Source organism: Gobio gobio (genome assembly GCF_949357685.1).
Source record: "Gobio gobio genome assembly, chromosome: 19".
Taxonomy (NCBI): Eukaryota; Metazoa; Chordata; class Actinopteri; order Cypriniformes; family Gobionidae; genus Gobio; species Gobio gobio.
Window position 1 is genome coordinate 41007685 of NC_137112.1, and position 24037 is coordinate 41031721.

The 24037-nt window shown below is 38.7% G+C and overlaps 2 protein-coding genes across 3 annotated transcripts; both read right to left on the reverse strand.

Annotated features, from left to right (window-relative positions):
- Window positions 1-4348: 4348 nt before the first annotated feature.
- tmem44 (transmembrane protein 44) lies at window positions 4349-11464 on the reverse strand. 2 transcript variants are annotated; one of them, XM_079844383.1, is made up of 9 exons: window positions 11204-11464; window positions 11001-11130; window positions 10486-10576; window positions 10243-10403; window positions 10038-10124; window positions 9673-9843; window positions 8451-8672; window positions 7265-7408; window positions 4349-5709 (listed from the first exon to the last, which is right to left on the reverse strand). In XM_079844383.1, the coding sequence occupies exons 1-9, from the start codon at window positions 11347-11349 to the stop codon at window positions 5530-5532; spliced, it is 1332 nt and encodes a 443-aa protein (XP_079700509.1). In that variant the 5' UTR covers window positions 11350-11464; the 3' UTR covers window positions 4349-5529. The 2 variants fall into 2 exon arrangements, with proteins under 2 accessions (XP_079700509.1, XP_079700510.1); XM_079844384.1 differs by lacking the exon at window positions 10038-10124 and having other exon boundaries at window positions 5422-5709; window positions 11204-11448.
- On the reverse strand, window positions 11143-24035 carry lsg1 (large 60S subunit nuclear export GTPase 1). The gene is made up of 14 exons (XM_079844382.1): window positions 23634-24035; window positions 23008-23134; window positions 21349-21469; window positions 21145-21231; window positions 20940-21026; window positions 18336-18396; window positions 18079-18255; window positions 15875-16231; window positions 15678-15779; window positions 15309-15452; window positions 12996-13119; window positions 12826-12905; window positions 12554-12727; window positions 11143-12447 (listed from the first exon to the last, which is right to left on the reverse strand). The coding sequence occupies exons 1-14, from the start codon at window positions 23733-23735 to the stop codon at window positions 12268-12270; spliced, it is 1923 nt and encodes a 640-aa protein (XP_079700508.1). The 5' UTR covers window positions 23736-24035; the 3' UTR covers window positions 11143-12267.
- Between the last annotated feature and the right edge of the window lie 2 nt (window positions 24036-24037).

The following is a 24037-nucleotide window of genomic DNA, read 5'->3' on the forward strand; positions in this document are numbered from 1 at the left end:
CACAAAAACTATTCTCGTTGCTTCATAAAGTTATTTTAGAACCACTGTAGTGAGATGGACTTTGTAAAGACGTCTTTAGTACCTTTTATGGGTCTTGAGAGTGTAAAGTGCATTGTGCCAATGGAGGCCTTTCTGAGCCATCGGATTTCAACTAAAATATCTTCATTTGTGTTCAGAAGATGAACGGAGGTCTTACGGGTGTCGAACGACATGAGGGTAAGTAATTAATTACATAATTTTCATTTTTGGGTGAACTAACCCTTTAAACTGCAATTTACCGACTGGCCGCCATAGACAGGCTAGAAAACGGAGTCAAATCTGTATCTCCCCCATGTTAAAATGGCCAACTTTACAGCAGAAAAAAAATATGTTTACAGCCTGGTACAAAAAGTTGTTTTGGTCTATCTAGCTAATTTTTCCCTTCATGACAACTGTGAGGGGGTTAGGTTTTTTTTTATAACTCATCCATTTAAATTATATTAGGTATAATTAATGGCGTGGCAACTTGAGTGACAAGTTTGACACTATGGTCGAGCTAGGCGGGCATGGTTTCAGCAACCAGGCACCTCAGCTCCACCCACGTCCCGCCTCTTCGCCCATTTTCAGTTATCCGGGAGTGACACGCTGCCAAAATGGTGACTGTCCACTTAACCCACTTTAGGCTTCAAATATGCTAAAAAGTCTATGTTTTCAAGGTACTTCAGTGTTAGCATTTAGTATATTAGTAGTTTATAAGCGGCCACACCAATGTCGTTCTGTTTATTCGAAGCACACACTGCAGCAGTTTCGTCATCTGCCGGTTGAAATACTCAAGCTCTTTCAAGCAGGATGGATTCTGATTGGCTGTCAGTTTTTAATCATTCATCAGCTGGGAAAAAAAATATTCTGGGCCTTTAAAAGCAAATGTTCTTAATTGGCATTGACAATTCCATGAAGGACCTTTAACATCCATGGAACCTTTCCATTGGATAAAAAGTTCTTTATGGAAAAGGGTTATTTAAATGGTTAATGTTTTTCACACAAAGAAATGGTTCTTCTATGGCATAGCTGTAAAAACCCCTTTCGAACCCTTTATTTTTAAGAGTGTAGTGAGTTCAAGATGACGTACATGCCAATCCAAAAGACAAACAAGACTCCTCGCGCACAACTGCAGCTTCAGATGTTCTAATCCATGCTTCGAGTCAGATGAGCAAACAGAATTCCACCTATTTAAACAAAGCGGGGAAGTTTGCTTTCATTTCTCCAAGTTCAAGGGGGTAGAGGATTAACTACAAACTCAAGCCCCTCAGACAGGCCGCTCGCTTGACGCCCAGCCAGAGTTCAGTGACATCAGAGAGGCACATCATCCACGGCATGTGACGTCAGACGCTCTGTGAAATGATGGCTCAGCATTGTCTGTGTCAAAGAGCAAATTGAAACCAGACTGAGAATTGTCATGCACAGAACCAAGTGGATAAAAAGACTGAGAGAACAAATGGAGCCTTTTTTCCTCCAAATAGAATTAGGTCATTTCAATATCAACTTTATTTATGTCCCCCAGGGGGCCATTCGTTTTCAGTATTCAAAAGATTAAAAAAATGAACTGTGTGCTTCAAGGGATAGTTCACTCAAAAATTAAAATCATTGAGTCATTTATCTCAAGTTGTTCCAAACCTGTTTGAATTTATTTCTTCTGGGGTTTTTTTTTTTTTTGGAGGAATATGGGTAACAAGCTGATGGGCCCCATTGACTTCCATAATATAGGAAAAACTACTTGAGAGTAAATGACAAAAAAAAAATGTTTTGGTGAACTATCCCTTTAAAAGGCCCATTCACACCAAAAATTATATTAAAGGATTAGTTCACCTCAAGATGAAAATTTCCTGATAATTTACTCACCCCAATGCCATCGAAGATGTCCATGTCTTAATTTCTTCAGTGGAAAAGAAATTACGTTTTTTTTTTAGGAAAACATTTCAGGATTTTTCTCCACACAATGAACTTGAACAACCAAAATGTTGAACGTCCACATCAATGCAGTTTCAAAGGGCTTTGAAGTGCTTCAAATGGTACTGCGCGATCCCAGCTGAGGAATAGGGTCTTATCTAGCGAAACAATGGGTCATTTTCTAAACAAAATTCAAATGTATATACTTTTTAAACCACAATTGATCGTCTTGTGCTGGGGTCCGTTCTTCGTACCTCGCTTAATACATCTGAGATGATTTGACAGATCCCAGATCGTTTCATCGTGATAACTGATGTCTGGCTAATTTGGTTCTTCAAAATTTGCGGATTGGATTTAAATATCTGGATTAAATTATCTAAGATCACTGCACGTTCTTGTTTTCCCTGAAGAGGGCAGATACTTGAAACCATGATCAGCAATGCAGCGATTGGCTGGTGTCAAGACAGCAACGTAATGACATCATATAATTAAAAAAGCCACCTGACAAAAAACTTGGCAAATTACACACAAAAAAAACACAAATATCTGGACCTTTATAAGGAAACAGCTAAACGACCAAACCAACATAAAAGTTATTGATCAATGATACATTTTTTTTTTTTTTTACATGATTACCAATTATTTATATTCACGATTTTATACAGTACTTGTACACCGTTTAAATTTTTATTTCAATGTTGTAATGAAATTTTTAATTCAATTTGAAGCAGATTTGTAACGTGACAGTATTAAAGTTTCTTAAAGGTCAAGATCAAATTCTCTGCATCTCCAAGTGGCTGTGTCTATAGTATTATACACAACATTATAATATTACATATACAATTTAAAATTTGTATATTATTATTATTTCAAATTATTATTATTGCCCTGGTTCAGTAATAAACTCTTGTAATAAAGTAGCAGTGGCTGGGACAGATTTTAAGTATCACCTCAAGATGCAATCTAATCCTGTTTACATGAAATAAGCATGCTCGCGGGCAGGTTTAGGCTTGTTGCTATGACAGCAAGTCCAGGATGAGCGTCGAAGAACCAAATAATCCAAGATCATGCCAAATCGTCAACAATCAAATCCAGCTAACTGAGTTAGCGAGGTACGAAGAACGGTCCCCTGGTCTGCAACGAGCCAGGCATTACGTAACATACGTTGAAAAGGTCACGCCGAACGTGGGCCCGCCCCATTGTTTAAAAGTGTGGAGAAGGAGGATCGTTCAAATTTGATTGTATGTTGAATGGCATATTTATTATTTAATTTATCATTGTTTTACCTGTTTTGTTAAAAAAGCCTTTGTATTAGTCTTCGAACGTTCGCTTTGTAAACAATGGGGCGGTACTTCCACTCACGTTCGGCGTGACCTTTTCAACGTATGTTATGTAATGCCTGGCTCGTTGCAGACCAGCACAAGACGCTCAATTGTGGTTAAAAAGTATATACATTTGAATTTTGTTTAGAAAATGACCCATTGTTTCGCTAGATAAGACCCTATTCCTCAGCTGGGATCGCGCAGTACCATTTGAAGCACTTCAAAGCCCTTTGAAACTGCATTGATGTGGACGTTCAACATTTTGGTTGCAATTGAAGTCCATTGTGTGGAGAAAAATTCTGAAATGTTTTCCTCTAAAAACTTAATTTCTTTTCCACTGAAGAAAGAAAGACATGGACATCTTGGATGGCATTGGGGTTCATTTTGAGGTAAACTAATCCTTTAACTAGGTTATTTTAGCATTCACACTAGTTCTGTCGTCTGCCACTTTAAATGCTCAAGCTCTTTAAAGCAGGATGAATTCTGATTGGCTGTCAATGTTTATGACGTTCTTCAGTTGGAAAATATTTCTCTATAAGTGATTCCAACGATATTGTTTACCTGTTCCGATATCGTTGTGGTGTAGACTCTGCTATTCTTTTATATTTAGAACGATTTTTAGAACTATATCTTTATTGTCCTTGGTGCGAACGGGCCTTAAAGGGATAGTTACCCTAAAAATAAATACTTCAAACAATGTTATTATAATTAACTGAAATAAATCTGAAATAAAATAAAATGAAAAACTTAGGAAATGTTGCCTTGAAATAAGTTGAAGCACAAATTACTAACTGGAAATAACTAAAATCAAAATTAATTAACCCGAAATAGTAATATTAAAAAAAAAAAAAAAAAAAGACAAATAATCAAATTACTAAATTTTAAACAAATTAAAATAATGGAAAAATATAAAAATCTGAATAAAAAATTCTAGTAATAGAATACTAGAAAATTGTTTCAAGGGGATATTTTGAAAGTTAGTGGGACCCAAATAACATTGGACCTTGAAAAAAACAAACAAGATATATTTTGCGTTTCACAGACCAAAGACATACAGGTTGACATGAGGGTGAGTTAATGATGAAAGAATTTATATTTTTGAGTGAACTATCCCTTTAATTTGTCACAATAGCAGACACTAGAATGCAGAATTCAGCAGAATGGATTAAAACATGGTAAAAGATTACTATTATTGGTAGCTGAGAGTATAATTAAATTAACAGTTTTTATTCATTTAAAATGTATTAATTGATTTAATCGGCAAGGAAAATAAGAAGATAAAGTACTGACACTAACAGCCAGGACATACAGCTGTCTCTATACAAAATATCTTGTCAGAACCTCAAATATTCAATGAAAAAACGTGCAACAAAGAATGCGTAGAACTTAGTGAATAACAGGCATTTTTCAGGCAAATTTCTGCAGAGTTCCAGAGATTCTGTGTGGGCCTACACGTTATTCAAATCCCCAACGCAAAGCCACCAGGACAAGAAATCTCCTCATGTGCTTGACATACTCTAATCAACACATTGTCTTGCTATCTTGCTTTGAGGAAGTCTCCTGAATACCCATCTGTTAAACCCGACTGACTGAGATACAAAGAGCATGGGAGGCAAAGTCAGAAGCCAAGGCAGGCCGAGTCTGGTGACCGGCGGGGACGCTGAAAACGCTCACGGTCTCGTCTACGGCTTATCTCAGGCTGCTGGGCCGTGTCCAGTCCAGCTCAAATAAACCGGCAGAAATTATCAAAATAAAGGAAGTGACCTCCCGACCTGGCGGGCCTGCAAAATGGTGATATTGTTTTTATTAGGGCAGTCAATGTGACACCTCCCTTCATTTGTCAGTGTTCTGTCTCGTCTATGCAAATGACAGGTCCGATAAGGTTTTCAGAGCCATCCCATTAATCAGCGACGCGGCTCTGGAGAGGAAAGGGGGCGACAATGGAAAAAGCCATCAGCTTGAATGACAGGGAAGTGCAGAGAGCCTTAGTTGCCACGAGGGAAGGATACAAGGGTAGATCAGTCGTCTAAAGCTGGTAATAACACAATAGTGAGACCAGCTCTGAGGTTTGAGAGAGACATCTGTCATCTCCTTAGCTTTTCAAATAAATTTTGCCCCATCACACGAGTTACATAAATGTTACATGATGTAAATGATGGCTTTACACTGTATATGAACATGACGTCCAGTTTTACACTGCTTTATTAAACTTACACTTAAATCATGCTGTGTAATTAACGCGTGATCATTCAACTTAGTGGCACCGAGTTCAGTTTTCAAATTATTTGGATGCCAAGTTCTCCACTAGCCGTGCGCGGTTGCAGAAGCACATACGAGAGCTGGGTCTGCTGGTTGACTCCGAAATCGAACCCACTGGCCACTCCTTGAGAGGGAACGCCTCTGCTTTCTGTAGATCTTCCTCTACTGGTACCCATTGTGTTTTTGTTTCTTCAAAGTCCCACTGTATAAATCAAAGAAGAAGAAAAATTTAAATGGTTTTTAAAAGAATTCGAATACGAATGATATATAATAAATATTAGAGTAACGGCACATAAGAGCCTATTAACAATGATACAAACTTTCAAGCAAAAAACAACAACACCCTAAACCATAAATACATGTAAAGAATAATTCATGTAATAAATGAATTCAATAAATAATTAACGTAGTCATAATTAATAAAATAAAGAAATACATTTAATGAATAATTGATTTAAATGAATGCATTCAATTAATAAACAACTAATTAACAAACAATAAATACAATTTTGCAATTTCTGCATTTGTTTTATGCAGAAACAACAAACCCAAATGGGTGTGGAACGAGATATTGGTGATTAAACGACCATTTTTTATTTTGGGCTAAACTATTCATTTAATGCATGAATAGCTGCGCAGGAGTGTTTAGTTACTCATACGCACAGACACAAACAACCCTTCCTCAGAGAACAGGGTTAAGAAAACCCCTCAGCCTGTCCACTGTTCTCCATGCATCGGGCGGGCGACAGACCCGCTCTTAAAATAGCAGTCGCGGGCCAAATCTCCTGTAGACTGAACAAGCATTTTGTACCACTTCCGATGTAGAAAGGTCCTGCCCTGTTCCTTTATTACAGATCTTTAACAGCAGAACAATCAAGCAACAACATGAACGTCTGGAACACCAAGCCCAGCTTTCTCTTTCACAGCAGCTAACAGTAAGTGACTCAATGGAATGGAATTGCAAGAATCTCACATTTTGATTTGTCATCGTAACTAAATGGGCCCACAATCTTCTCATTCAGATACTTATTATCATTTATTCAACACTCGCTGCTTATGAGTCTTTATATATCCTGTTATATTATTAATTTTACAATTTCACCTGATGGTGACTGACGCTAGTGGCTCAAAAATTAGCTACAGTAAGAGCTGTGGGAAACTGTACATTTAATCACTGGAAGACAGCTCTTGACATCAAGAAAGATGTCATGGTCTGAGCTCTGTGCTTGTCCTTTATCGCACACTGTGTCTGAGGAGGTTCACATGCTTAGCTTTTTCCTGTTTAGTGAATAAAACAAAGTTCAATTGTTTTCGTCCAGGGCGATTTGCCTTTGTTTTAGATTAAATGACATCCTCAATCACTTGGCATTCTCAAAAGCCACTTAGAGAGCCAAGAAAAGTAATAGACCGCAACATTTTCAGCAATACTGTTGCAGGTACAATTTATATTGAGACGTTATATATTGAGCGCTTAGATTGTAAAGTGTGCAAGCATTATATTGATTAAAGACTGTAGATAAATCCTTTCAAAAGATTATCAAGACACTCAAAGTTCTCACATTTTACATGTGATTTGATTCAAGTCACCTTTATTCTTTAAAACTCTGCTACCATCTATCCGCAGAGAGCAGTACTGCAGCCTCCAACTACTACACTGGAAGTTCAATAAAGGAATATATCCCACCCTCCCCACCCCTCATTTAAATGGGGAAAATGGATACACCTCTGAAAAGAAAAAAAAAGAATGGGGTTCTAACCTCTAGTTCAGAGCCGATAGAGGATGAATCAGTCGAGGTACCAGATGAACACTGTTCATCGACCCGCACCACCCTGACAGTCCTCTTCAGAGGAAGACTCTCTGATGAGCCGTCCCGTGAGATGGTCACCTGCTTTAAACAAACCTGGAAGAGCCCCTTTGATAGTTAATCATGAACATAACACTACATTGCCGAAAGTATTGGGACACCCCTCCAAATCATTGAATTCAATTGTTCCAATCACTTCCATGCCCAGAGGTGTATAAAATCAAGCACCTAGGGAAACATTTGTGAAAGAACGGGTCGCTCTCAGGAGCTCAGCGAATTCAAGCGTGGTACCGTGATAGGTTGCCACCTGTGCAATAAGTTCACTTGTGAAATGTACTCAAATATTCCACGGTCAACTGTTAGTGGCATCCAAGCCTTACATCACCAAGTACAATGCAAAGCGTAGGATGCAGTGGTGTAAAGCACGCCGCCACTGGACTCTAGAGCAGTGGAGACGTGTTCTCTGGAGTGACCAATCACACTTCTCTGTATGGCAATCTGATGGACGGGTACTTGACTGACTATATTGTGCCATGTGTAAAGTTTGGTGGAGGGGGGATTATGGTGTGGGTTGTTTTTCAGGGGTTGGGCTTGGCCCCTTAGTTCCAGTGAAAGGAACTCTTAATGCTTCAACATATCAAAATATTTTGGACAATTACATGCTCCCAAATTTGTGGCAACAGTTTGGGGATGGCCCCTTCCTGTTCCAACATGACTACGCACCAGTGCACAAAGCAAGGTCCACAGAGACATGGATGAGCGAGTTTGGTGTGGAGGAACTTGACTGGCCTGCACCTCAACCCGATAGAACACCTTTGGGATGAATTAGAGCAGAGACTTCGAGCCAGGCCTTCTCGTCCAACATCAGTGTCTGACCTTTCAAATCCGCTTCTAGAAGAATGGTCAAAAGTTCCCATAAACACACTCCTAAACCTTGTGGAAAGCCTTCCCAGAAGAGTTGAAGCTGTTATAGCTGCAAAGGGTGGGTCAACTCCATATTAAACCCTACGGATTAAGAATGGGCTGTCATTAAAGTTCATGTGCATGTAAAGGCAAGCGTCCCAAAACTTTTTGGCAATATAGTGTACCTTATAGTCTGTTCAAAACACTTTACCAAAGAGAAAAAACAAGTGCAAACCTTCCTCATTGGCTGTATGTTGACATCCATGTAGAGTCCCATGTCAGTCCCTTTAGAAGAGATGCCTCTTCTTGAGAGGTGCTTCTTCCTGCAGCATTCAACATTGTTGTTACACAGCTGACCCGTGACAGAAGAGTCACCAAGTAAAGATTCCGTATCCGAGTCTAAAGACCGGACAGAAGGGCGTTTATGCCTGGATCTGAAACAGATTAGGACCACAATCTGAAAGATCAAAGTTAAAGAGTAGATGGAGAACGGGTACATCATTTAATGTTTAGAATTTCCTGTTATGCTAATTTTAAAGGTTCCTAGTTTTGTTTTGGAGGTCTTCTACAATAGGTTTACATGCATCCAAGGTCAACACTCAATATACAGCATCACCACTTTTCTCATAGTGTCTGAAACCGTTCGATTCTGATCTCTCTGAACTGCTCCTTTCTGAGAGCCTACTCTGCTCTGATTGGTCTACCGCAGCACATGTTGGAAACGAAACTCCCATTATATTATCTGTATTTCAGCTCCGGAGGCTTCCTCAGCACTTTTATACACAGTGATACAAACTGTAACAATGGCGTCGGTTTTACAGTATCAATTCGAGCCAGAGTCCCTATCCTTTGGAAGTGCGTCTTCTTGACAACATGAACCAAACTCTTCTAGGCCTCAGCTACGACTACAGTATTTGAGGGCAGGTCAAAGTAGACATTGTGCGGGGGCAGCCAATGAGAACATAGGCTGGCATTATGTAAATTTGTTCCAAACCTACATAGGTCAGAAAGTAAGAATTGAATTACTGATAACTCGTTTCAAGCAGTTTAGAATCAGTCCCCATAACCCTGTTTTTATGTGCATTTTGAAGTATCGCATTAGAAATTAGTGATGAAAACGCCAAATTTCTGGAAGAAAAAATACCTTCATTCACCAAAAAAAAAAGGTTTTACGATCTCTATGAACTTTTTGAAGTGTCAAAGTGGTAGTTGCAGCTGTCAATGGAGGGACAGAAATCGCTCCGATTTTATTAGAAATATCTTCATGTGTGTTCTGAAGATGAACTAAAGTCTTAGAGGTTTGGAACAACATGAGGGTGAGCAAATGATGGCAGATATTACATTTTTGGGTGAACTAGCCCTTTAAGGCACAAGAAAAGCACCAAAGCAAAATAATTAAATGCAGACGTTCCAATAATGCAGACCTACATTCACTCACAGTATGTGTCAAAGGATACACAAAGATCCAGAACAGCACAGCTGATAGCTGAGAGTATCCATGGCATTGCTTTGATAACTGATCTTAGCTCAGTGTCATAGAGAAGAATGGCAGAGCCGTACAGAGCCCCAGCAACTGAAGACAGAACTCTAGAGGACACTTGCACAGCAGAACTCTGCTCTCCTCTATTCTGAAAAAGACAGAAAAGACATAATGGCAGTTTACCCAGAGTGCACGAGGACTCAAGTATGATTATGAAACTCAGGACATTATGAAATGTGTGCACAACTATTTTATTAAGCCAAAGAAGTGGACAGACATGATAGTGTGTTGGAATGCGGAGCTAAAAATAATTATTTAGGTAAAAAAAAAATTGCCACCCACAGCTTTCAGGACGAAGGGAAACTTGGCGGTCCAGCTAATTACGAAGAACAGAAGACCCAGCACGTAACCAAGGTTCTCAGTATGGTCCTGTTCCCAAAAGACAAATTCAAAGTCCACGTGGTACTCTTGCTTAAAACGGAGTTATCAGTATTTTGCATAAGTTTACATATAGTATGGCTCCATACTATCCTCTGACTTTACCTACATTGAGGAAGATGCCAAGTAGTCTCCTCATGGTTGGAGAAAGTCTTTTTGCACTCGAATGGACTGGTAAACCCAAGTAAACACTGCCGCTCATTACAAACAGCAGACACACGGCTAGAAAATTCTGCCGCCTCCTCCTGGAAATCATTCTCATTTTCTTTCCTTGAGAACACAAATGATACACCGTTTATTGTGACAACACTATATACTAATACCAATTATATATAGAATATCTAACCCTTACCCATTTTTGACTTGTACCATAAATAAATGGAGAAAGATATTGACAGGAAATGAACAACATCCAAAATTGCCATATATGAAGCCATAGAAATCTGCAACAGATGCACAGAACATGTGATTTTCATTCAATAGGCTGTTTATAAGAAAGTAGACTGTAGTATGGTAAATGTTGTGGTGTATAATTGAATTGTGTACAGTTGAACCATTCTCTCTTCTGTATTATACAAATCAATTTGGCATCATTAGAGGTTAACTTACCAGAATCTGTTACCTCTCTCTATTTCAGACACAATTAAAATCACTCTGATGATGTCTACATTTCATTAGCATATTGTTTCATACTTCATTTTTTTTTTGTCTGATGAACAGCTGCACACATAAAGCAGTCTTCAAATCTTAATCTGCTGTTGAAAAGTACCTGTTCCGGCCGGTAGGTGGCACTGTACCGTCGCTGATTCAAAGAGCTCACAAGGTAATGATAAAACGGTTCTGCGAAAAGTATGTTTAATTTCTCACCTGAAAATCAAACTGTTTGGACAGGAAAGCGCCCACTGCGCTGCACAAGTTGCCCACAAAACAATACAAGGCACAGAGTGCTTCATCGCCCCAAATCCTGCTTCGCGTTTTGCATCTCTGATAAAGGAGACTGAGAAGGAGACACAAGTTATGAGTTTATCCATTAACAAACTTCAGCTAATTTTAAATCACATGACACTCACAGTGAACAGGAAACCAGTAATATAAAAGCAGACAAGACGTAAAGAGCAGCCGAGATGCAAATATGTTCTTCATATGTCGATAGACAACCTTTAACAAACTCTGGACTCCATCGGTGGACAATGTCTAAAAATGTAATTTTATCCATATGTTTCACTTATACTGTCACCCTTTGAGGGAGAAGAAACTCCGAGAAAATCCAAACGTTTGTTTCTAACTGCCTGCCAGGTGGTGCCAGCTATCACCTGTATCTTTTTGGTAACGCCCACATTCTTGGCTCATACATATTAATTACGTACGGTTACGTTCACCAGTTGATTGGCTGCGCTTAGAAAGTGAACGCTAGCCTGCCCTGTGAAGTAGCTCACCTCGCACATCCCAATTCACATTAAAATAGTTAAAAGTTCAGTTTATATTTTACCTCCTACAATTTGTAATGTCTATGTCGAAATATAAGGGCTCCATAAAAACAGACCTTTTCTAAACGTCTGAAGCTGTACTGTAGACGCTACCTTATCAAAGCTAGGAAGAAACATCCTGCAATGTCATTGAGATACTGCATTCAAAAAAGTAACTATTATATGATTATTTCAAGCATCTAAAATACACATTACATTTGACCCAATTCCACAATACCTCATATTTAAATATATTGGAGAATACAATAAACCAGTCCTAATGACAAATATGAGAGAAATTACACTGAAAAACGGTCAAGTCCTTAGATGATAATTGTCAGCTTTGATAGACATCCATATTCTACAAAAACGCAATCTAGTAATTAGTAAAGACAAAAATTACTTTTAATGACATTATCAGGAGAACTGCATTTATTCGCATTTGTCTATTAATCTTGTCATCCCACACACTGATAAAATAGTGATAATTTCTTTATTATTATGATGAGTGATGAGATTTCAAACAAAGAGGAATGTCCAAATTTCCAGCAGCACTTCTCAATCACTTCAAGGTATGGTGAAATATGAAAATTCATTAGAGTCTTTGCGAGAATGTATGAAATCCAAACATCTTTGAGGTTGTGCTTGCAAATCGATTAGAATAGGGATCACGCATCCAGATGTTTGGTGAGTCTTCTCACTTTCTCCTTCTTGTTCCGGTTACCGTGTTTTTTCCAGGGCTTCCCAGCATGCTGTTCTGTGTTTGCATTTGCAGGCCCAACAGGACCACTTCCAGGCTTATAACCCATCACCATTTGCACACCCTTGGTCAGCGCTCGCACATTTTCCTATGAAAAATTACAGATTTTGAGTGATTTAGACTTCAAAATTTCATTCAATTAAGTAGCTGTGTAATGTACAATTAGCTGAACATGATTACAAAACAAATCTCACTTGATGAAAGAAACTTTTATCCACTGTGTTCTCTATGCGTTTGACTTTTGATGGTTTCTCCCCATTGCTAGAAATCTGTTCGGCCCCTGCTATCTGCGTGGCAAACCTGGCGTGCTGAGGCTGGAAGTCTTTAGGGTTGATGTGGGGTGGAGGGTGGCAATAAAGGAGTTTTCCCTGCAGAGATTCAGAAAGCAACAGATTATCATCTCCCATTCTCCACATATATAACTATAAAATTCAGAGCTGGTAGTGGCAAATGTAGAGGCACTTACACTGACATAGTCTTTTAAAACATAACGGGCTGATCTCGATTGGTCTGGCTGGCCGTGTGCTGTCATGAAGCCTCTCATATCTGCATGAAGAGTATAGATAATGATTGGTCAGTAGTAGTTTAAAAAAGGTTGAAATGCCTTAACGTGTACATCATGCACAGTGAACTGACATCCATATGCCATGAGCAGCTCCTCATAGGTAGGCGGTCGATCAGGGTCCTCGTCTTCCCTCGGTCTGATGATGTTGATCCCGTAGGTCCCCTCCAGCACTGTTCGAGGGATAGTCTGACATACGTATTTAGGTTAAGGCCAAAATCCTGCAGTGCCACTTTGTCAGATGTTATAACGCTACAAAAGATTTCTATTACAAATAAATGCTGTTCTTTTAAACATTCTATACATCAAAAAATCCTGAAAAAAAATGCATCACAGTTTACACAAACAGATTAAGCAGCACAATTGTTTTCAACATTGATAATAAGAAAAGTTTCTTAAGCAGCAAATCGGCATATTAGAATCATTTCTGAAGGATCATGTGACACTGAAGACTGGCGTAATGGGTATATTAAATTAAATGTATTAAAATAAAAAAGTATTTGAAATTATAATAATATTTTCACAATATTACGGTTTTACTAGCCTGACAAGCCAGACCCATATCAAGATGTTGGGTCTGGGAACTCACTATTGGCAGGGCTCAATCCGAGTAGTGATGTGTCGTTCATTTTGAACGAATCTTTAATATGACTCGAGAACAACAGGTTGTCTCAGAGAGCGATTCGTTCATTTTGTGTTGACTGCATGCGCAACATCTCATATGTTCTGTACAGGAGACAGAATTGATTAGTTCATCTCTCGAGTCATTCTTTCATCAAGTCCCAGCCCCATAGGCAAGGCTATGCAGTCACTGGAAACAGAAAAGATTAGTTAATCTCTCGAGTCTTCTCGTTCGAGTCGTTCGTTCGAGTCCCCATAGGCTGAATGCAGAAACAGTTCATCTCTTGAGTCTCGTTCTTTTGTCACATGACGTGATAGCCGTGTTGGATACAGAAATTTGTTAATTCCTTTACAGTCTATGGTTAATTCATAACCTTCCTTACAAACAAGTGAGTAGTTTTTTTTTTTAATGTTTGTTTAGTTCAGTTTTTTAGGTAATTGATTTTCATATGAAGCCTGGACACATTGGGTTGTTCAGAACGGATAGGCATAACAAATGTTTATTGCACATATCTTCTGATGATTTTATAATAATAAATATATTACAACATGCAGTCAATACGACTGTAATATTGTATATGTTGCGAGACACTGAACAGGGAAGCGGTCACGTGAAAAAAGAACGAACGACTCAAACGAGAAGACTCGAGAGATGAACTAATCTTTTCTGTTTCCGGTGACTGCATAGCCTTGCCTATGGGGCTGGAACTTGAACGAATGACTCAAACCCGAAGACTCGAGAGATTAACTAATCAATTCTGTTTCCAGACGCATCTATTGCATATGAGGCTGTCACGGCCCAGATCAGACATGATGACGGAACTAACTGCTCATACCCAAGACACGAGAGGTGAACTAAACTTTCCAGGGAACAGACGTGATTAAATATGAAGTGACAAAGGAAAGAACGATTTGGATCGGGAGGTGAGGTGAACTAATAATTAATCTTTTCTTTTCTCAAAGCTTGGCCATGGCTGCATTAGCTTATAGTTTATTTTTTATTCCAAAAGTACTAAATGTGTTGAAAAATGTAGCATGTAACATTTTAATTAGATTCTGCTGAAATGAACGAAATTACTTGAAAAAAAGATTTGTTCATTTTGTTGAACGAGATTCAAAGATCCGAGTCAGTAAAATGATCCGAACTTCCCACTACTAAATCCGAGGGGCGGGATAAACGGTTGTCTTTCAAATTCCATTTGCACGCAATAGGATAGCGCTACAACCAACCAGAGCAACGAAGAAGGTGAAGCGAAGCTAGTTGATAGATTAAACTTTCGCCGTATCCGGTCGGCAAACCTCCAAACACATCTTCCTTTCTTAAGAGTGACTCCAAGTCTTCCAGAGTCGCGGCCAAAGCCGATTCGAAAGACCGCTGTTCGCCAGCTTCTTGGTTTACAAGTAGCATGCAGAACCACCGCAACTCTGCCGTCATTATGTTAAGCCCGGCCACCGACTCTATACACGATGTGATTGGCCTGACCAGAGTTTGGTTTTTCCAGCTCGCAAGCCAACGGAGAGTTGCTAGACGCCCTGGCTTCAAATTAGATTTGCTGCCCCTAGGGTGCGTCTAGATTTGTAGGCTACGGTTTTACTGCTCTTTTCATCAAATAAATGCAGCCCTAATGAGCATAAGAGACTTCTTTAAAAAAACATAATAAATTTACTAAACCAAATCTTTTAAACAGAAGTATAAGTGTTTCATACAACTTAAAAGATTAAGCAAAAATGCAATTGTTAAGGCCATTGCTGTTTAAAAAGGTTATCAAAGAGATGGCTGGAACATGATCTCTAATCTGATCGATGGGTAGGATCCCGCAGCAAATCATCTCTGCTTTGGTGGACACGAAAGATGGCATGACCAGTCCGGGACAATCACACAGGCAGAGACCAGGATCAACAAACAGAGTCTAAAACATAAACACACCAACAGTCAATGAAACCCCAAGAACAAAGCGACCTTGTAATTAAAACATGGTTATCCATTGCTAGTTACTAAATTCTTGATTCTCATTGGTTGGCAACTATTGTTATACAGCTTGAAAATTGGGTGGTGCAAGGAAGTAGTTCATCCCTAAGAGTAATTTAGTAGAAAAACTCCTTTGTGAATTGTTCCTTAATAAGAAAATAGTCACCTGGAAATGCTTTGTGTGTCCAGGTGTAGCTGAAACTGACACTTTCTTATTCATCAGGATGGTGTTGATGGTAGAACTTTTCCCAACATTAGGATATCCCACCTTAATGAGAATTTAAGAGTGCAAATATGAATACAAGTTCTGATTGACAGTGACATAAATGTTTTATATATTATAGAACTGTAGTTTAAACTCACCAATCCAACTGTGATTTGTCCATCTTTACATGTCGGCCCAGAATGCACCGACTTAAATATTTCCAGCAGCTCATTTTTGCGCAGCAAACGGCTCGAGTTGTAGAAAGATGACGCCTCTGTGGATTCTGGGTTCTCCTCAGCATGATCTTCATCTCCTGAATCCTCGGAGCATGTCTGCCAATCCCTCTCATTAACACAGACTCTTCCTTCTTCGTCTTCCTCTTCTTCATCCTGCTCACTCTCATCTTTCTCTTCATTCGGTGAAGTGATATTTTCCTCATGATGATCTGGGGCATTTTTGGAGGCTGCTTCCTGTTCTGTATCACTCTGATCCTCTTGGTCCATCAGTTCTTCTCCCTTAACCACCAAACATTGAGGAGAAAGAATAATGAACACTCAGTTCTCATCAAAGAAATGATGCTGCTGACAAGAATGAGTCGCTTCAAAACAATTCATGTGCATCTTAACACAAATATTCACATAAGCCTAGATCTAAAATTATATATTATATTATATACAATACAATACTGTTCAAATTTTTGGGGTCGCTAAGGTTTTTTTTGTCACCAAGCTTACCAAGGCTGCATTTATCAAATATAAGTATAACCAGTAAAATTTTGAAATATTATTACTGTTTTCTACGTGAATAAATTGTAATATGTAAATGTATTCCGGTGATCTGATTTTTCAGCGTCCCTCTAGTCTTCAGTGTCACTCACATGATCCTTCAGAAATCATTCTAATAATTTCTTATTATCAATGTTAAAAACAGTTGTGCTTCTTCATATTTTTGTAGAAAATGCAGTACTTTTTTCTGAATAGGACATACATTTTTTTCATTTAACAGAAGCTTTTATCAAAAGTGACTTACAAATGAGGAATACAAGTGATTCATTTCTAAAAAGTTCAAAAGAATAGCATTTATTTGAGATATTTTTGTAACATTATAATTGTCTTACTGTCACTTGCCTATATGCATAACATTATGACCACCTTCCTTATATTGTTTTGGTCCCCCTTTTGCTGCCAAACCAGCCCTGACCCATCGAGACTGGACTCCACTGGATCCCTGAAGGTGTGCTGTGGTATCTGGCACCAAGATGTTAGCAGCAGATCCTTTAAGTCCTGTAAAGTTACGAGGTGGAGCCTCCATGGATCAGACTTGTTTGTTCAGCACATCCCACAGATGCTCGATTGGATTGAGATCTGGGGAATTTGGAGGCCAAATCTACACCTCAAACTTGTTTGTTGAGCTCCTCAGATCATTTCTGAACCAGGGCGCATTATCCTGCTGAAAGAGCCACAGACACCAGGGAATACCGTTTCCATGAAAGGGTGTACGTGGTTTGCAACAATGCTTAGGTAGGTGGTACGCGCCAAATTAACATCCACATGGATGGCAGGACCCAAGGTTTCCCAGCAGAACATTGCCCAAAGCATCACACTGCCTCCGCCGGCTTGCCTTCTTCCCATAGTGCATCCTGGTGCCATGTGTTCCCCAGGTAAGCAACACACATGCACCCGGCCATCCACGTGATGTAAAAGAAAACGTGATTCATCAGACCAAGCCACCTTCTTCCATTGCTCCGTGGTCCAGTTCTGATGCTCACGTGCCACTGTTGCCACTTTCGGCCAGGGGTCAGCATGGGCACCCTGACTGGTCTGCGGCTATTCAGCCCCATACACAACAAACTGCGATGCACTGTGTATTCTGACACCTTTCTATCAGAACCAGCATTAACTTCTTGAGCAATTTGAGCTACAGTAGCTCGTCTGTTTGATCGGACCACACGGGCCAGCCTTCACTCCCCACGTACATCAATGAGCCTTAGCCACCTATGACCCTGTCGCCGGTTCACCACTGTTCCTTCCACTTTTGATAGATACTGACCACTGCATTGTGGGAACACCCCACAAGAGCTGCAGTTTTGGAGATGCTCTGACCCCTCGCTCAAATATGCTTGCCCATTTTTCCTGCTTCTAACACATCAACTTTGAGGACAAAATGTTCACTTGCTGCCTAATATATCCCACCCACTAACCGACCGTGATGCCATGGTGCCGTGATGAAGAGATAATCAGAGTTATTCACTTCACCTGTCAGTGGTCATAATGTTATGCCTGATCGTTGTGTGTGTGTGTGTTATATATATATATATATATATATATATATATATCAAATTATTTTATAGGCAATATCTTACCTTCTCCTCTGCCTCGAGTCGTTGTGCCTCAGCTAAAGCAGACCAGAACACCGCTCTGATCCCCTCTTTCTGGAAGTATCTGGCCCAAGCTCGCCGCTGTTCTCTAGTGAGCAGGTCAGCTTTGTTCAGCAGAAGCATGTTTACTTTGTGAATAGAAACCTCTTTGACATATTTTTCCTGATGGAGACAGAAAATTAAGTATTAAAATAGGAAGAGCAAGTGTAATTGTTTTGAGCCAATGTCTCATTGTTACTTACAAGATCTGGACAGCGGAAGAGAAGAGGGTTTCTGGCATCAAGGATTTGAACCACAACATCACTGAGGATTAAACAAAAAAATTCTAGGGTATTCTAGGGTACATTTATATGACAACAATGTAAGAGAGTATGCGTGTGACTGCGGTTATGCCCACTGAGTGGCAAAGAGACTGAGCAGCAGCATTGGTTTTCAGCGTGAATGCCGCGAAAAACACACAAAACACATCTAAAACGGGAAAGAGCTTTGAGACTGTATAAATAGATTTGACAAGAAATCTGATGTATATTTTTACAGACTGCCGAAAGCTACAGAAAAGAGAACAGGGCTCTACGCTAACATTTTTCTTGAGGAGCACTTGTGCTCCTAATTTAAAAAAATTAGGAGCACAGTCAAAAATTTAGGAGCACTTTCTGATCAATAACACGCATTCCAATTATAACTTTCCCATTACAGGACTATCTTTGTCCCTTTAAATTAATGTCCTGGGGCATTTTTACCATTATAAGAGCAATTTTTTCTAATCTTGTTAAATACATGGATCATCTTATCAATTTCTTCAATTAAAATAAAAAAGTTGTTTTTAAAATGTTAATTTAAATTATGATTCAATCGTTCAAACGCAGATTCATTCGAATCGAACAGCTTGAAGATGCGCAACAGTTCTGGTGTAGTTTTGATTTTCACGAAATAAACAGTATTGTGGCTAAAACGTTGTTACTTAACATCAGCTTGTCTATTGGACTTTTGTACAAGGTCAGTATAACATTTGCATAAACTTTAGGCGCTCTGGCGCTTAATAAACATAACTGCACGCGTCTTGCGGAAGAACATTGCAGCCGGAGCTACTTCTCTCTGTGTGTGTCTATGGTGAGTCACACAGGGACTGTGCTCCTGCGAACCAACTGTGCTGCGAACCAAACTGGAATAAAATAGTCAGAATATAAACACGTATTATATGTGTACCGTAGTGATTCAGGGTAAGATAAAAACACGGTTTGGAAAATGGATTCATGATGTACTCATTCATATATACATCTAGTATTTTTTAAACACGAGAAAAGTTGTGGACTGAAGCTGATAGCCTAAAGATTCAATCAAGAACTGATACAGGGGATTTTTTAAATTATTATTTAGTAATTCATTTTTGGTGGCATTTTTGCCCCAAGCCCCCGATAATTTCCGACCTTGTTTATGATAATCCAAATGTGGTATTTCTAGTTAATTTGGATTTGGCTGCAAATAAACATCAGCGCGAGGCGTCTGGTAAGTGTGCATGGCCGCGTCACACCCGTTTCACCTGGTAAACTATCTATGAAGTTTAGTCCGTCGCACACGTTTTTTGCACATAGCCTACTCTGCTGACAGAAGGCAAGACAAGCAGTCGATCGCAGAATGAAACGCAACTGTTGCTCAGTCAGTGTTGATGCACTTTGGCAGTTGTAGTTTTTATTCCGATTGTATTATAGGCTACATTTATTAATGAGAATTGATCGGGTCACTCGCACCAGTGCGCCTAAATATTTTTTCACAGTCGCACGCAGTAATTTTCAGGCGCAAATGCGCCCAAAATGGTCGCTATGTAGAGCCCTGGAGAAGCAAATGGATCACTGCAATTCACAGAAACAACTGGACTCCAGGCAGCAATACGTGGATTTGAGTTATCATTTTGTGTCAATATGTTGAATTTTGGAGTAAAATCATACCCTGTACATTGTATTGTTATATATTGTATTGACAACTCATCAATTAAATATTTACCATCGTGTATTCTGCCTAACTGGATGTTTTTAAATAAACACTGACAAAAAAATATACAAGTTTTAGGGCTGGATGATATAACATTGATGTAAGTGATCACCCGGATTTAGACATACCTATATAGTATTTATATAAAGCGTTCACAGGCAAATTTGCTTTATGTATTTCCCCGGCGTCAAAATCAGGCACATATAAATGTCAGGAAACACGATTCCTGGCTGCATGTCAATATCCATGGATCACTGGATCTTTGGTAAGTTGTAAGGAACACTATATCAAGTCCAACCTTTAATTTAAACTGATAATCGTTCGTTTTACTTGTGTTTTCGTATTTTCCCCTATTAAATCTAGTCATGCAGCAGCTCTTTTGCCACAGGAAGCGTGTTCCGGCAGTAAAATGATGTCAATGCATACCCTCAATAAAGTTTTTCCTTTAAATTTTTCACATAGAGCCAACACCATTTTCAAAAATATCCCAGCTCACATGGATCCACGAATACGACTAAAAACACTGAATTATGCTGCCAGGCTAGTAGTTGGCAATGTTACTTTGTAAAGAAACACTACTCGCCTATAGACTGAACACGTAATACACATGTGCATTACGTCACTTCTTTCACAAATTAGAATTTTAGTAGTTTACACGGAGAAAATAGCAGTATCGTTTTCAAAAACTTGCACTTTGAAACTCGTGTAAATGAACAGCCAAAACGCAGAAAAGGTTTTCCTTTGAAAACAGTGTCGTGTAAACGGCCCCCAAGAAACCATCATGCCTACATAATGTGATTAGATAGTGAAAAGTACAAATAAAATATCCATTGTAAAAAAGGCAAACAAAAGCTCACCTCCTCTCAATAACTCTCCAGAGTTGCCTCCAGAAATCGAGATTCCTCTCAAAAGGAGTAAGAATGAACTTCTGTTCCTCTTCCAACCTATAACAGAGAGTGCATTTGTTCACAAACAACATCCTGTTGGAGAATCTGATTTGCTAGTCTTTAAAATGTATAAAACTTAATTTATAAAATCAATATAAATTTATTAAACATTTACAGAGCCAGTTCTCTTCTCCATGCAAGGAAACTGTCCCTCTCGGTTTGCTGTAGAATCTCAGGGCTTGTGTCCTCGTCCCAAGGAGGCCTGCAGTAACACAACACAACACAATCCTGAATACATTTGCTTTTGCGTAATTGTGTATCTATGACAATCCAGGTCAAAAATAAAAAAAAAAGCACATTTAACTACACAACAACATACCTTCTGGGGATTCGTAAGAGCTCTTTGTTGTCCTCATGGAGTTTCTTCAGTCGTCTGGACTCCTCAACGGTAAGCAAGCCAGCCCTCGCTTCAGCTGGGACAAATTTTATGTTCAGCTTCTCTGCAAAACAATAGCACATAGTATTCTGTTACTAGCAGGGTAATTTTACTATTAATTATATACTAATATCCACTTTATTTTGCCAAGCGGAAGGAATTCTTTGAATGTGCGAGACTTCTAATTCATTAGGTGCTATGGGGAAATAACTAGAAGAATAACAAACTGCAGGAAAAGGTAAAACTACGTCTTCTCCAACAAGATAAAATTTAGGGTGGGACTTGATTTTGTCCATTGGGAACTGATTGGATGGATTTGGTTTGCTATTGCTGTGATGCAGGGCCGTGACCATCCAAGACATTGAGGGGGACAAGTTCCCTCCAATAATTAGAAATGGCCAAATTGTCCCCCCCAATATTTGACATTTTTGCACTGCTCTTCTACACTTCATTACGCTCTGTATGTCGTTAGGATGACAAAAAGGTTAAAGTGTCACATATTTAGTCTGGCCTGCCTCAGCGGTCAAACAGGGCTCATCAATGTCAAAATGATTGCGATAGCCAATCAAAGTAGGTACAGTTTACCGGTCACAGAAGCGAAGCGCGAATCCCAGCGCAAGGCATCAGTTTAATGTTGAAAGTAAGGCAAGCGAAACATTTAATACAAGTGAACTGCTTTGCGACAGAAATGTTAAACGACTGACAGTAACATCCAGTGATGCGTCTACTTGACTTTTTTCTCTCATATATGGCCATTTTGAATTAAAAATATGCATTTATGTGATTCATGTCATTCCTAACTGAGTGTGAAGAGACAAATGCTTCATGTTTTCGACATTTTAGGCATACAAAAAAAGTACATGTGTGCATATGTTTTAATGCAAATATTATTTGCAAATAGTTCAAAATGATTATTTCCCAACTATAATTAGACCTAGAATTTCCTTCACTGTTCTGTTTCTATAGGCTTTATTTCTATAGGCTTTTAAAGTAAACCTGACTCTCCATTTTCTTCCACCCCAGATAGGGGATTTCGTCTTTATTTTTTTTCCTTTTAATTCCTTTTATAACTATTATACTATATATATTTTTATTTTATTCACTTATAACTATTTTAACTTCATTTCTGTGTAAAGCACTTTGAATTGCCACTGTGTATGAAATGTGCCATACAAATAAACTTGCCTTGCCTTGCCTTGCCTTTATTAAACATTTTAACATTTGATTTCATGGTGAGGTTTTTCATCTAATATTTATATTTTATTTGAATTCAGATTTATTTAAATTAATAAAACTGTTTAGTTACACTTCATTTTAAGGTGTCATTGTTACAGTGTATTATATTTATGTACTGAGCAGCAATATTAATTAACAACATGTACATAATATAGAGTTTGGTTGAGATTTAGTTGCATGTAATTATGCATAATTTACTGTTGCAAGCCAGCCCTCTATTACTATGGTAAGTACAGGTAACATATGTAACATTGACACCGTAAAATAAAGTGTTACCAAATGTTTTTAATAATGTTAGTAAGAGATAATAAACCTGGTTCCTAGAAATAACTGTATAAATGATCCAGAGATATCATCAACACCTACCTGCGGCAAATTCAGTTCCAGCGAGTTCAGCTGTGGCAAGAAAGTCGTCCAGAGAGCTCTGCTCGGTGACAGACTGCAGGTTAAGTCGACCCCAATCGTATCCATCATTCAGCTCGCTGGTGTGGAGCTAAAAGAAAATACATCAGATTTGTTGAACAACACTGGCTTAATTTACATCTGCTGAATCAAGTTAACACTCCATCTGTTCCCCTCTTGCCTAAATAACAATATTCTATTTCAACAGGATATTTTGTAGTCCATGTTTTGTATGGAGGATTTTATATTAATATATTTATTTATGCAGCAATGTGGATTTCTGTATTTATTTATTTGTGTAAAATTTTGTGGATTTATTTATTTGCATATTTATTTATTGTTTTTGCAGATTTCGTCCTACATAGTTTTAGTTTATGATGAAAACTCTTTTAAATCCATACATTTTTGTTTCTGCACTTCATTTTGTTACTAATATGTAACGTTTTCGACCCCTAATAATTAATATGACAAAATAAGTCCTGGTTTTTTCAGTTATTTTATAAATGTTCTATAATAAAATAGCTCTACATTATTCTAGACTATGCTATAGGTGAAAGAGCAATTTTATGATAACAGTCACTTTTTCCTACCCATGTGTCATTTCTCCTGTATCCACGGCCTGCGTTCAGTCTCTCCTTTATTAAAGCTCTCCCCAACCCCGATCCTTCTCCGCGAGTCTTCTTCTTTCCCATATTAGATACTTTTACACGGTTAAACAGCGATAGAAATGTGTCAGTGAGCCGTTCATGGATTTGCGATTAGACAGAACTTCACACATGTGACATGTTTGTTGTGGCAAAGGAAGGAAGTAACACGGAATGGTTTATGAGAGGAACCGCCTCTCAAGAGCAATAAGGCGTTAAGATTAGATCCCCTTTTCAGGTTTGTTCAGCTTGGTCGAGTGCATATGTTTACATTTTAAAGGTTGACTGAGATTACAGCGAAAAGATAAATCGTCGCAATAATTTTGGCTGTTTACAGGGTGTCTCACTAA